At 32.2% G+C, this 15,169-nt stretch overlaps 1 protein-coding gene across 1 annotated transcript in view; it reads right to left on the bottom strand.

The window, feature by feature from the left end:
- Positions 1-15,169, bottom strand: part of LOC118197896 (glutamate receptor ionotropic, kainate 2-like) — a 533,731-nt gene that overhangs the window by 328,731 nt on the left and 189,831 nt on the right. Inside the window, exon 2 of the mRNA XM_085809703.1 lies at positions 11,747-11,902. Within this exon, the coding sequence (XP_085665829.1) occupies positions 11,747-11,902 (156 nt within the window). The remainder of the gene's footprint in view (positions 1-11,746; positions 11,903-15,169) is intronic.

The raw sequence follows: 15,169 nt of genomic DNA, 5'->3' as shown, positions 1-15,169 counted from the left end.
GCCCTTAAAATTTCAGTTTCCTCGGTCTATGATTTTAACTACTTGGTAAAGCCGAATCAAAGGTTTATGTGAAGACAAAACTAACATAACAGTAAATACTCACTAATTATTAATCTTTTGCTCAGGTGTCCATCAAGAAGACATATTCCACTTTTTTATATACGCTCTTTTTTTCAGGTGTAATTTGTATCGGGTTGGCCAAAAGCTAATTTTGATTTTTTAGCGTGAACTAAAACTAGATATTTTCCATGCAAAAAATGAACTTCAAGCAGTCAAATAACTTCCAATATGTTCGATGACCTTTTGCAATCGTTCTGGTAACTTAATTTTGTCTAACTTAATTTGCATTAACTGTGTTATTAATTGTGCACTGTGTTATTTTAAATGTAAAGTGCCCCGTCTAAGACGATTACTCACGGCTTCCTATTATTTTGGTCTTCTGCATGGATCACCATATTAGAGACTTGATGTATAATAAAGATGTTAGTTTATTTTTTTCAGAAAGATCTAGAACTTTTGGAAGTGATCATCTTGGGAAAGCGGTCGTGATGAAAAAAATTACTGCGCTTTAATTGTAGAGAAAATATAAAACAGAGTTATTTTTGCTATGAATTTCAGATGCTGTGTGTATATAGAAAATAGTCATCATTATTTTTTGCACTCGCTTTTTAATTGTATTAGTTTTAAGTTAAGATTTTCATATTTTTAGCAATTCAATGATATATTTCTGAATAATCTCGGAAGAACATTTTGGTATATTAATAAAATTAAAATATTTTGTTGATTTCTTGTAAAATGATTTTTGCACTTTATTATTTTAAAGCGTTTTGAAACAAACTTTCAAAGTTATCAGCTTTTACGATTATTTTATAATTAATTAATAAATATCACCCTCACTATTTCTTTAGGATTGAAAGTAGAACAAGCGCAAATAATAATATAAAGTCTACGTATGGCTTACAAATGACTTTGGTCTCCTGTGGCGGAAGTTGTCTTAGCGAACTGATGCTCAGTACCAATAGCTTTTTTTAATAATTTCTGAAATACTACTCACTTCCAATGTTAGTCGGTTATGGGAATGATCATCACGAGGGTTCAATGTAAATTTAATGAAATTTATCAAATAATCTTTCATAACTGAATGCTAAACTATCCGCTATTCACCTTCTTTTAAGTCTATTTACTAGATTACAATTCAATAATTGTAAAGGTGCTTAGCTGATTGTATTTATTAGTTTGGAATTCAGTAATTGAGCAAAGGATTAGGTTATTATAAAAAAGGCAGATAGGTATATGTATAATGCGTAATATGATGACTTGGAGTAAGTTGCAAAAGAATGACGATGGTTCTCTACGTTACATCCTGGGGAGACTGTAATGAATAGTTAGAAAGATGACACTCGAAGGAAAGACTTGTAAACAGACGTGGCATATAATTGAATATAACTTCTATTGGTGGATACAAACTAATTATTAAAAACTTTTCTTTCATCATACATGATCATGGGCGCAAAATGCACCCCATTTTAGATATTGGCATAGTTAGTACCACGACACAGAAAACGGAGCGAAGTGTGTGCCTATTTCCAAAACATTTACATTTTTGATACTGTTGCGATAGGAAGAGAGCACAGCGAAACTGTGTACAAGCAGCACACAGACAGAGGCTAAAGTGCGCATTCAAAGCTAATAAGGAAGATCGCCAGGAGGAAGGTTTTGGTTTAGGTCAGAAAGGTTTCAGTTCTCAAAATTTTGATTTTAGGTTCCGAATTACCCACATCATTAGCGTTGTGCAGGCCATGCAAGATAGATCGATCTAGAAATGACGCAATTCAGAGAAGTTATTACTATTTTTAGAATAGATAGAGAGAACTAAAGTATTAATTAGTTTAAATATTGTAACAGGCTTTTCAAGTCCAAAATTAACAAATTTTATTAGTTCTTGTATATGCAAAGAAAGAAAGTTGCTAGATCAATCGATAAATAGATAGATCGAGTGACAGATAATTTTAAATAAGTTTTATTAAATTTGGACTCTTTCAGGTTACATCGAATACTATATCGCTTTTTTAAACTATTAAAAATTTTCAAAATCACCTTTTAACTTCATTTTACTGTCTGGATATTGCAATTTACGAAAATTTATTTTAACAATCGGTGGAATTATTTCATTTATATAGTGAAGTCTTTCTAAGTTGAACACTCACACTTTCAAATAATTTTATTCTACCTTATACCAGATGGTCATTTCGGAACTGTTTATTACCATTATTTTTTATATTATCAAAAGTACTGGACATTTTCAAAGGTGGTACTTTGCAGAAGATGGTCGTCCTCAGAGTGTTCGCTGCAATTAATTTCAAGTGACCTATATTAGGAAACAAACAGCCAGTAATCTAAACCTCGGTTTTATTTCCTAGAAATAATTATAACTTCTCGCAATTGTAAAATACATTTGCTAAAGCTCTAAATAATCACGTATTAGTGACCGCCTCTGGATTTGAATATTAATTGTGATAATATAAAATCATACCTTTATTAAGCAACAACTTTCTAAAATAGACTGCTGCACTAAATACCAAAATCGTTTGGAATTTTAAGTGGTCATCTCCGGTGGATGTAATATATTCAGTTTACGTTTAGTTTACAACGGTTCGAGAAAGATAACTGTAATGCACTATCAAAGTCAGAAAGCCAAAAAGAAATACTATGAACATTCGTCACGACAGCTTCTTACTAACCACTTATTTTAACTTGAACTTACTTACTTTAACTTGAGAACTCTGTTTGCTTAGACTTAAAAGATTCTGATGAAAATTGGTGGCTAAATACAGATAGGTGCATTTTTAAATGGTACTACTCTGAGTATGTTTGATCACTCGAAAGAATACTCAGTTTTCCCAGTGACGCACGGGTAGTGCGTATAAAAGTGAGAGATGCAGATGTATTCTGATTAAAGAGATTATGACAAAGTATATAAAGGCAAACTGACTATAAAGAGAAATGCCTTGAACGAATCCTAAGAATATAGCTCTTGTGTTCCTCAAGAGCATCGCTTGTGTTCCGCAAGAGGAAAACCCACTAAAGTTCACGTGCATAAGACAGACAAAATAAAATTCCCGCTATAGTTAAGGCCATAATAATAAATAGTAATAAATCCTAAAAGGAGTTATATAGCTTGATGCCACCCAACCGGTATAGTGGTTATTCGTTGGACTTAAAAGCTGTGTAACACCAGGGTGCCTGGGTCAAGGACCGTTCCCCTTGTCGAATATGGAGGTTGTTTCGAATGCTGTCATGAGTAACAAACATAAGACATATTTTTTACAAATTATGATCATATTTTTGAGTAATGGGATAATAAGATATTCTATCAGAAATAAAGTGTGCGCCCAGTTTCAATAAAGACCTGAAAATGCCATTTAGGAGAGCTGAGAAAGGGGAAAAGACCTGGCTTTAATCTGAGTCTTAGAAATACATATAATACATGCATACAGATAGTGTGAGTCAACTGGTGCACTTAAATAAGCGCATAAGTGTATAAGTGCAATTGGTGTTTAAGTCATAAACTACTGTACAAGTGAAGTAAGTCAAATTAAACAATATGAGTACTAAGTATGGCCATAGGCCGTTTACAATTATTTGGGTCATTTACATCATAATTATAGACCCTTATGACAGAGTTGTTGATACTTGCGAGGTTAGCATAAAAATTTCGGGTAAGACGGCAATAAAAATACAATGCCTAATTCATCATGAAGTTTTTGATTTCAAACGTACCAGGGCGAGTTGTTGATCTGTCTTAGAACACAATTTTATGCCTGCAGTAACTTTTCCGTATATGATTTGTTTGAATATGCCCAAACCGGGTAGGCATAACATAGTATGGGACGCAATACAGTTTTATAAATAAGCAACTTGTTATCTATTGAAAGTACACTGTTTCGGGAAATTAAGGGGTGAAGTGTAGCTTTACTAACTCGAAACATTTTAAGAATAGATGTTTTGTGTGGATACCATGAGAGAGTTTTACTGAGGTTCGCCCCAAGATAAAGGACTTGCTTGGCCCATGGGATATTTTCTGCGTAAAGTTCCAAGTTTTTATTGAATTTGTTTTTCTTGGTAAAAAGGATTGCTTGAGTCTTATCTACATTAACTTTATCTTCTATTTTGTCAGTCAAGTCTCGAGTATGTTTATGTAGACTTGTAATCGTTTTATAGCTAGGCTAATGAATGCACTTTGTAAGAGGATCGCAGTTTCGTCTGCATACATTGCAAGCGTTGTGTTCTGTGTGGTGGGAATGTCGTTCAAGTAAATATTGAATAAAGTGGGTCCAAGATTCCCCTGGGAGTGGTTAGTGTCGGCCACTGCCGTGCCGAAGAACACGGGTTCGAATCCCGGAAAAATGCATGGATATAAAAAATCTATAGTGTCGCTGCGGCATGGCGACACTCTAAATATGCGATGATCTGAAAGTCCTCTTGTGTAATTTAGGAGCGAGGGAGAAGACCCTCGGACCCGTTCCTCCGGGGTGCCCTTCATCAAAATTGGGGACGGAACTGAGCTAAATCTCCTCCGCATGGTACTCAAGGTTGTTGCCAACGACAGGCATATCTTGCACTTCTATCCAGGAGGAATTCCGTGGGTTTCGGTAGATGTTACTGTCAGACAAGTGAGTATAAGTAACAACAACATGCAAATTAATTTTTATACAGGCTATTTTCTGATACAATTTACCTCTTGAAAATCTCCCATTCATTTAATAAATTTCTTTCTATATTTACGTGATTTTCAGGACTTTTTCTTTATTCTTTTTAAGAAAATACTATTAGACGTTTTTTCTTATTGCAAACAATTTTTCCTACGGTTCTATCTTATGAATTTTATTGTTTATTTAATGATAAAAAAAAAAGGTACAGGAATGAAAATTTTAGGTATAGGAATTTCAGTTAACGCTGCCTCGTTCTTCAATCTAAAACATGTATAAGTTATACAATCCGTATTTAAATAAATATCTGCAAAATTTTCAATAGCATATACCGCTATTAGTGATTTTTCAATATTTCTGTTTGAAATAGTAATAATTTAATAGTTTAAATAATAATGTTTAAATAGTCATGAACATATTCAAAATTAGAAGATTTCAGAAATAAGGTTATGTCGAAAAAGTCGAGTAGTTTTCGAAAGTTTGCCAGAACATCAGAAATTACATTAAAACTGTTACATAAATCCAATTTAAAACAACTTTTCCACTCTATCTAACGGTAAAAAACTGTAAAATTAGGAGAGTTTTATTTTTTTATTTTATTTATTTTTTTGTTAAACGAACATATGAATGAACTTCGTTTCAACATTAAATTTCAAATAAAGCTTCCGAACCGAATTTTGAAACACCTTTTCATCGCGTCATACTTTCATCCTAAACAGTGTAAGTTCCACATTTTGGCACAATAGCTTATCAGAAAATAGTTTAAAAACTGATAACAAACCTTTGGATCATCGTGGCAAATACTATGAATGAGCACATTAAAAGTTTTTAATAATTCTTTACATCTTAGGAGAAAAAGAGGCCAGCATGTAGCTCCATATAATTTTTCTATTTACATTTTATTACATTTCCACTTCCTTCGTTTTCTGAGTGACATTATGTGTCGCTCACTATTTAAATTCTTACAAAATAATAGAAAGGTAAAACACCATCATTTTCTTTATTTTTACCGTAATAAGTATGTTATTTGATATACGAATATCTCCTTTAAATCTCATTATGGGTTAAAGTACTCCCACAAAAAAATAATTTGGTTAATTCATTTTGTTAAACTGCTACTTTAGCTTTAACTGCAAAGCATTTAGCAGTAGCTATACTTTTGTCAGAGAAAGAATTAGCATTCTCAGATATTCTTTGGAGGTTTATTTCCTCTTGCAATAAATATAAGTAATTTATCAGTTTATGATACATTGTGGTGTTGCCAGTTAATACAATCAGAGAAGAAAGTGATATTTTGTAAATGTTCTTACAAAAATTATCTTTCTGGCTGTATGCAAATATTTAGTCGGAAAGTTTTTGCACATGCTTGCCTTTTGCATTCTGTGAGATTCTGTGATGCTTTCGGAGTGGCTCTGACTTGTTTAAACATTAAGTAATTAAATTAAAGATTTTTAATTGAATAAAATATCTTCGAAAACCATTTTAAGTGCTCTAAGACTTTAACTTTTACCACAAGTGTAATTCGATTCGACATCCAAATGAAATGCAAAATTTGAAATGGAAAAAAAGAAATAAAAATGAGAGATCGAGTGTATTTTGAGACAATTCTGGTCTGATTTTTTTTTATCCTGGTATACCAAGACATTTTTTATCTTGGTAGAACGCTACCTATCTCTGCAGGAAGCAGCACCATAAAAAATAATTTGAGCAATCCTGTATCAATTCAGAGTTGAGGAAAAAAGAGTTTAGAGATGTAAAAATATCGGCTATTTTCCCTAGGAGCTCAATCTATAAAAGAATTCCTTAATAATCGATGAGACCTAATAGTGCGAAGATTTCAATGAGTGTAATTTAAAATTTATTGCTGGCAAGAGGTTCTTAAAGATGACTGTTGAAATTATGGTCACGCAAAGCTCTTTCCCTGTAGCATAGTTGGAAGTTGAATGGGAAGTAATCCGTAATAATGATGAGGGAAATGAGCAATCAGAAGGGGAAGACGAGAATTTTGCAAATTGGATTGGATTTCATCTCAAGGGATTATATCCTATAAGAGTCACTCAACGATCTATGATCGCATTCAGAGACATAATTTCGAAGTAACTGGTTTAATTTTCGGGTGGGAAAGCGCTATTTTAGTTCAGACAAAATCATGCTCTTATTTAAAGGCTCAAGCGCTCGATGTAGTACATTGAGAAATATTTTATCTAACTTTGTTAGAGTAGAAGTTTAAGACAAAATTATTAAACAGCCATACTCAGTTGCAGTACGTAGATTTTAACCTGCTTAAAAGCTGAAATAAAATATACAGCGTAATCTGAGAATATCAGCCTGCTAAATTTGGACATAAGTATTTTCCCTACATAATAGTATCTGGTAGTTATGCTTCCCTGTTTATTTATTTTTAGATAAGGTACTGAAATGATTTCTTTTCGTGTGGCCTTGACTAGCCATGTTTAAATTAATCATGTTAATTAACTGTTTCCTACAGATAAATTATCTTAGTTTGCATAGTATTTAAGAATTCCCATAAAATGTACAACAGAGTTTTATTTCAACTTCTGACGTAATAACAATAAGGAAGTATACTAAATTAAAAAATTCAAATACAATGTTATATTTTATATATAGCATTTCGAAGTAACTGCAAAATATGAAACGAGAACTAATTCATAATATGGTGCACTAAACATTATGCCCATGTTTTTACCCAAGGCGTTTCGGTACGGCAGTGAGGTATATTGTTTACTTTAGGTAAATTTGGTAAATTTGGCTGAGGTAAAATTGGTTTGCTAGTAAGCGCCCGCGTTTAATATCTAACCCGGTGTGATAACAATGCCGATTTTCGAACGTTTATGAGTTATATATAAATGGTGATCCACAAAAATACAGTTCATGAATAGATACACAGCACGGATAGCATAGTTTATATACAATCAAAACACGTAATGAGTCCGAAGAAACAATACGCCTGCGACTGACAGCTGTTGACTTTGAAGGAAGTGCGTAATTGAAGCGACGATCAGATAGCAATTATAGACATAATACATATTAAAAGAAATGCCAGTATGTCACAGAACCGTATCTGAGAGAGTGTGTTGTTGACATTAAAGTATGTACAATATAAAAAAGTAAATAAGAGAAAGGACAAAAATATTTAGATAGGAAGATACAATGAGACGTAATAGATTAGTATTGGTTAAAATGACGAAGAACCGCAAGCGGTCTGCTACTATTAATACTGTTATTATAATTGAGAGTAGTTTAGAACAGGAATCGTGCTATTTTGCACGTCAGGAATTGTGCTATTTCGCACGTTAGGAGTAATATTCAGATGGATTTCTGGAATTTTAAGCTCGCGGTGAACCGCCGAGTTTCTGATGAACTAACGACAACTTGCCGCTTGTCTGAGCATAATATTTTGGAGAACTTGCAGTTTTTGCATATTAGTATTACTAGTATATCCCCAAACAGGACAGGCATATATTAATATGGAACGCAACGACGTAACAGGGTTTTATAAATGAGTATTTTGCTGTCAATAGAGAGAATGGAGTTCCAAGCAATTAAAGGGGCTAGTGTACGTTTAGGAACTCGAAACTTGAAGAGATTGTCTGGTAAACAATTTACTGTCTGGTACTTTTATGGATCTACTTCATTATCAAACTTACATTATTCCATAAATTGTTGCTGTAGTAAGTTAATATTTTCTCCGCAGTTCTTGTTGGGCAGTTGGGAAAATATTTATATGTCTTTGGAACGGCATTTCTATAGCTAATTTTGTTTTAAATTACTGCTCTTGGCAACCAAACTAAAGTGCCAAAATATTCTCTTAGGAGACAAGAGAGAAAAACATCTATATAAGGCAAATACATATTTTTGATTCTTGGCAAATGGTATTTCTAAATACATTGACCAGATTTCTTATTAGCTACTGCCCGTGCTATGGAAAAACAATTGTGGAGGAATTACTTGTAAATACATTAAATAAATGCTTAAATACATTGCTGGACGTCTTTTATGCTCTAAAGACTCGAAAATCAAGAACTCAATAGATGTATCTGGAGTTTCGTCTCGATATGACCATTGCTCTGCTAGGAAGAAACTAAGTTTACTGCTGTATAATAACAGACGATGCTTGACTTATATTACCTCGCGGTTGCTACTCATTGCGCAAAATAGATTTATAAAATCTCCTCCATTATTTTAACCAATCTTGTATGCCTTAGTTCAAAAGTAATTCATCTGAATTTTTTGTAACTGTCCTCGTTAATTCATTTCTGAATATAAGGAATTTATTTATTCGTATATGGTCAATATTCCCAAATACAAATATACAAAAAATGATAAGATTTTTCCTTTGTTTCCTAGCTTGGAAGTTCTGTAATAGCCAATCAGAATATGAAGCATTAACATTTAAAAAAATAAGTTTATTTAAAAATTATTTTGGCTTTTAAATATTAAAATAAACATAATTAACTGATGATTTTACATCGGCGTGGATTAACATTGTTTTTTCTCTTTGATCTAATTTGTGTCTGAATAAATGAATACCACTACCACTTTAAGATGATGAAAACCAAAATGATAAAATTACGTAAAATATTATTTGGTCAATAGACTATTTTAATAAGTTACAGGAAATGAGACAAACACTTAGATAAGTTTAATTATAATAAGTATTCTACAGAATACTTTATTCCTCGTTTACTTTATGCTCATAGAATGCTTTATTCCGTCTTCGATTGAATAGAACTTTGTTGACAAATGACTTGCACTCGATTTATTGAAGCCTAAACTACGTAATTTGCAAGAAGCATTGAATAAAATTGACCAGCTTTCGAATGATTTTGCCTTTGAATTTTACACGCATAGAAAGGCAACGAGATTTAAATAATAAAAACTGCATAATCAGTTTGCAAGGCTTCCTAAGATAAAATAAAGTTGTCACTACCTGCGTAGTAGTAAGGTAACGGCTTTTGAGATGAATGAAATTTGGTAAATGAGAAGGCAAAAACACAACTTCCTTCAAGGTTCTCAAAGCAGAAGTCTCAAACCTTAATAATCAAGTCGCATATGATAGCAGTTGTTTATATCAGAAGAATCGGTTTAGTGATACCAGGTTAACGCTCAAAATATAGTTCGTTGAGCAAAAGACTACTTTACAGTCTACTTCCTGTAAATTCTTTTATCGCATAGAGCAGGGTTTCTTAAACTGTGTGTCGCGACCCCAGTGGGAGACACAGGACCTGCAGCAAGGGGTATCCAAAAATTTTAGCAGTTTTTATATTTCTTTAACTTATTATAATAATTTTATAATTACCAATGTTTTTGCGCACGGTATCTGAAAATAGACAAAGATAAGACTATATAGACAAAAAAAAAAAAAAAAACACGAAAACGTTTCGACACATTATTTTTATATTATAAACGTTCATTTTTCTTGCTTTGAACGTGACGCTTCGTCTGTTACTTATTTAAAATTTGCACATTGTTCTGTGTCTTAAAATTAGAACTTATTGGGTCAGTGCATAAATTCATGCGCATTTTTAGGTAATTTTTTAAAAAAATATAAAAAACACAATATAACATTTTAATCAGTTATATATTTTCCTCCATTATCTACAACGTGTTACTATCTTACAGGCAGATATTTTATGCCACTGACTCTGTAGAATTGACTTATGTAGAAGGACTCTGGTTTTGATACAAAGAACTTGAAAGTTCATTGTGCACATCCTGTTTAGAATTTAATTTGTTTCCCAGTAAAACATTTTGTAAGGCACGAAATAAGTGAAAATCACTTGGGGCAATACCTGGAGAGAAAACAGGATGTGGCAAAAGCCCCCAACTAATTTCTCTCATTATTTTGCAGCGTTGTTCGAGTCGTATGCGGTCTAGCGTTATCATGATGAAACAACACTTTCTTGATATTCATCATTCGTGGGCGTCTTTTAATCAATTCTGAGTTTCGAAGGCAAAGTTGTTCACTATAAATGTCTGAATAAATCGTTTTATTTGGTTCTAACAGTTCAAAACGTCCTAAAACGGGGTTCATCATCAATGCTGCTTTTTCCAACGTTTATTTAAATTTTTAAAACCATTTCTGGGCAGTCCTCACACTAATAGTGTGTTCACCATGTACACTATTAATTTTTATCGCTGCAAACCTGGCAGATTCACCACACGAAAATAAAATATGTACCACAGCACGTTTGTGTTGATTATCTGTATTCATCTTCTATGGGTACTAAAATGCGTTCGATATTTACGAAAGTTGGTGATAAACTGAATAATATGTCAAACGATGACAAGTTTCAACAGGTTCAAAATTATATTGTTTTAGTAAATGCGTCACAGTGCATACTCTTAATGCGCATGAACTTATGGACTGATCCGATAAATTTAATGACCTAAAACTGCAGCAGTACAACAGAACTATTAATAATATAATATATAAACTGTAATATACAGTACAAGTTAACAAATTGACAGTTTCGCTCACTCGTGTGTCGGATTTGCGCAATACTCATGGAGTCCCACAACATTTTTTTGAATATTATGGGGTCCTGGGGATTGCGAAAAAATCTCAGTGATAAAAAATGGTCGCGACTGAAAAACGTTTAAGTAACCCTGGCATAGAGGATAGATTCCATCTACGAATGGTGATAACGGAGAGATATATTTAAAATTAAGGTATATAAAATCGTGTGCAGTTAAATTGCTATTTTAACGAAACACTGTTTTGAGCTAAGCTGAAGTGTGAAGAGCGTAATCTTTAGTTTCCCAAATCTGAAGATCTCTATATCGGTACGATGTTACTGAAGCTAAAATGCGATGAATATGAAATTAAATAGTACTATTAGTTGCAGACTTTTACTTGTCTGAATAAGGGTTAATCATTTGGATTAATTGTATGTTTTAAAACTTAAAATTTGATTCGTCGACATTGAAAGTATTCACAACAAAGAAACATTTATTACAGGAATAAACTTAACTTCAATTTTACTTAAAATATATTTAAAAGTATACAAGCTTACCCTTTTTACCAACGTGGAAATTATCATTTGGCTGTATCCTGATAATGTGGGTTGATAGTCGCATTTTGGGCAAGATTGTCTTATTGCTGTTTATTTTATCCGCTGCGTGACGTAAATGTGTTTCAGAATCCGTGTCTGTAGTTTCAAAAAGTCCAACTGAAACATAAATAAATAAATAAGTTAGACTAGCTAAAACATAAAAATTCCTGTAATGAAAGAAATAACGAAGCATTTAATTATTCCTCGTTTAGAGGTATGATTATTTTTTTGTAGAGCAATGGTATTCAAACAGTTTGGCAGTGCAACCCCACAGAATTGCAAACAATCCCAAAACACAATTTCCCGACCACACTCAGAGCGTCGGCCTTGATTGTATACCATAAACCGATATGTGACCTGAAGATTTCTATCTACTTTGTGACCACAAGTGGAGTTGCGACAAATAGTTTGAATACCAATGCACACACAAAAAAATTTTACTTGGTAATCAGTTATAATATCTACTATAATTAAGTAGTACTTCTTATCACAAACACTCCAAAAATATTTATATGCAGTTTCCTTGGTTTCGAAATTTTCAAAACTATTTTTATTAGATTCATTGATTGAGTAAAACATAGGAAATAGAAATAAAATTACTGTATTTCCTGAGAATTGAATATAGAATGAAAATCTAGTCATTATAAGCTGCATAAAAATATTCATTTAATGATATTGTAATATATTTGTCACGTATCAATGTTAGGTATCTCAAAGGTGGAAAGTCTGCTCACAAGCGAAACAGGAAAGATAATTTTTATGCTTTTAACGTTTTAAATGCGTATGAAGCATATTTTAGTAACCAAAAATTTAAACACATTGATAGAAAGAGTGTAGAGACATTAGGTACTTTTTGGAAGCAGAAAAGATGAAAAATTAGCGTCTTCCCAGCGGCCAGAACCACTACACCACGAAGGTACTTAGGAAGGCGGGCGAAATACCTTATAAGTGATATTCTAAAACTGAAAAAAGCATGAACTAGGAGAATTCAGAATAATATATTACATTTGTATGAATATCTAGACACAAACATTTAAATTTGCATGGATGTTTAGACAGTGTGTCAGCCAAGTTCGGAACAGACGGAAAGAAAACAGCGATACGCCGGCTTATGTGTATTTTACGCGAACCATTCCAAGCTACATTTGACCCCCGAATTAATCAAAAAACTATTAGACCTAAAAACGTGTAATTTTGCATGTCTAATAGAACTACCTTGAATACCAAGCATCCCAAATTGCATTAATGTACCTCTTATAGTTATCGAATTATTAAGATCTGAAAAACGTCATTTTTATCGCTCATTGACTGTCTCACTCATTATAAACCTAGACCACTTCTAAATGACTTAGATGCTTGAAATTTAGTATCTGGTAGGTTAGAAGACATATACAAAGGAAAAACTTAAAAAAACTGCATTATTATCGAGGTTAATTCTCATAACGAGATCCAAATAATACTCATAACGAGCATTTGAAAACGTCACCAATAGATGACTTTGCACCGATTGCCGTTTTCCGCATCACTCATATGCTCATCAACTTTGTCAAAGGTGAAGAATAAAAAAATAGAAACATGTTTGTAATTGATGAAATGATAGCGCAGAGGTAGAGTGTGGACTGGCTTTTTTTTTTTCATTTTGATAGTAGGTTCGGGCCTAACTACAGCGATATCGCGAAAAGAGTGTAAACGGCTTTCAAACGATATAAAGCGTTGCCGCTCAGCAATTCAAATTTAAGTAACGAAACAGATGCCAGATGCAAATAAAACAGCAGAAAATGAATAAAAGGAAATGTGAAATTATACTTTGAAATAAGATTTTAACTATATATTGCTTAGTAATTAAGAATAGCTGTTTAAAATTATTTTTTAAATTTTTGCGTCATTTTAAAAATCTAAAATTTCAAAATACCAGGGCAGCGTAAAACAAAGGAAAAAAAAATGAATGTCAGATATTTGTTCAGACGCTTTTTCATTTACGTGTCTAAATAGTGTAAAAGGGGAACATAACCTTTAATATCATCTTTTTTATCTTTAAATTAATATCATAACTACATCATAAATGTAATAAAAGGGCTAAGTTCGGGAGAAAGGACGTTCGGTATAGTCGATGTCACCGACAAAATTGTTAAGATATATATAGGATGAGAAGTTCCATAACAGTTCCTTTAATCGTAGCTGCAGGAAAGTATAACGTTCTTAAATTCATTTAAAATGCAGTTTATTACTTTTTGGATGTATAACTTGGACAGTTAATTTCGAACTGGAAAAGTCAAATTTTTTTAACGTAATTTATTGACAACTAAATCTTTTGCCGATGACACCGACTACACCGAACGTCGTTTCCCCTGAACTTGGCCCCTTTTTCACATTTATGTTGCTATGATTTAGTTTATTTGAAAGAAATCGAACAATTGCTTCTCCATTTTTAAAAGTGTGAAACACAGGCGTCATTTATGAAATCAGTGAGAGTTGTTTGATAATTAGTAAGGATTAAATAAATGTGAAAATTTTCCGCTATGATACTGGGTTTTATATACTACTAAAAGTTGAGGTTTTAAAAGTTTACTTTTAATTTGCTTACGGACTAAAAATTAAAATATAGAACTGAGATTTTAATCATTATTTCCTTTAAAATACACGATTTGTATTATTAATGATTTAAGGAAAATTATTAGGTTTTATGCAACATACGAATTGAGTACTTCGTTTTTAAATTATATTTTATGTTATAGTCTCGTACTTATCAACGGTATTAAAAGAATACTACTTAACTGCTGGAACTTATTTATAATACTAACGTTTAATGCGGAATCATTCATTCAATTTTAATACAGATGGAAGGCAAATTTTTTATGTATTCTGAGGAATAATCAAACAGCATTTCCGTATAGGTAAAGGTTCAAATGTTTTTTTCCAAATTCTTATAACTTTTATCCATAAATTGAGAATTGTCTCGAACTCAAGAATCGATGTCTTGCCTGTTGCTATCTTGGAACCTTAAAAGAAAGAGAGAAAATTCAAATAGGATTTTAATGATTTTGAGTTAACGCATATGTGGTCAATACGCTTAGCCAAAGATTCAAAGAAAACATTTCTTTGTTACAAACTTTGTAAATTGAATTGCTATGAAAGAGAAATTAAAATCTAAAAATTCTCTGGAAAAAAAAAACCGAACTAAAAATATAATTTAAACAATGAACAATGTGAAGGGACATATAACGTAAATATGTGAAAGTCGTATGCATTCACATTGATTTCTTTTTTGAATAAATTGTTCTGTTAGTTACATGTTTTGACAACTTGAGATTTTTTTTTTTAACTTCAAAACTGCTTTATGCATAGGAGCACTAAGATGAAAATGAAAACTATCAAAAACTGAAA

This window comes from Stegodyphus dumicola, chromosome 2, assembly GCF_044657685.1.
Source record: "Stegodyphus dumicola isolate Sdum_Otavi_A_Nest chromosome 2, ASM4465768v1".
NCBI classification, from domain to species: domain Eukaryota; kingdom Metazoa; phylum Arthropoda; class Arachnida; order Araneae; family Eresidae; genus Stegodyphus; species Stegodyphus dumicola.
The sequence above is the reverse complement of the archived record's forward strand: the minus strand, read 5'-3'. Positions and strand labels throughout refer to the sequence as shown.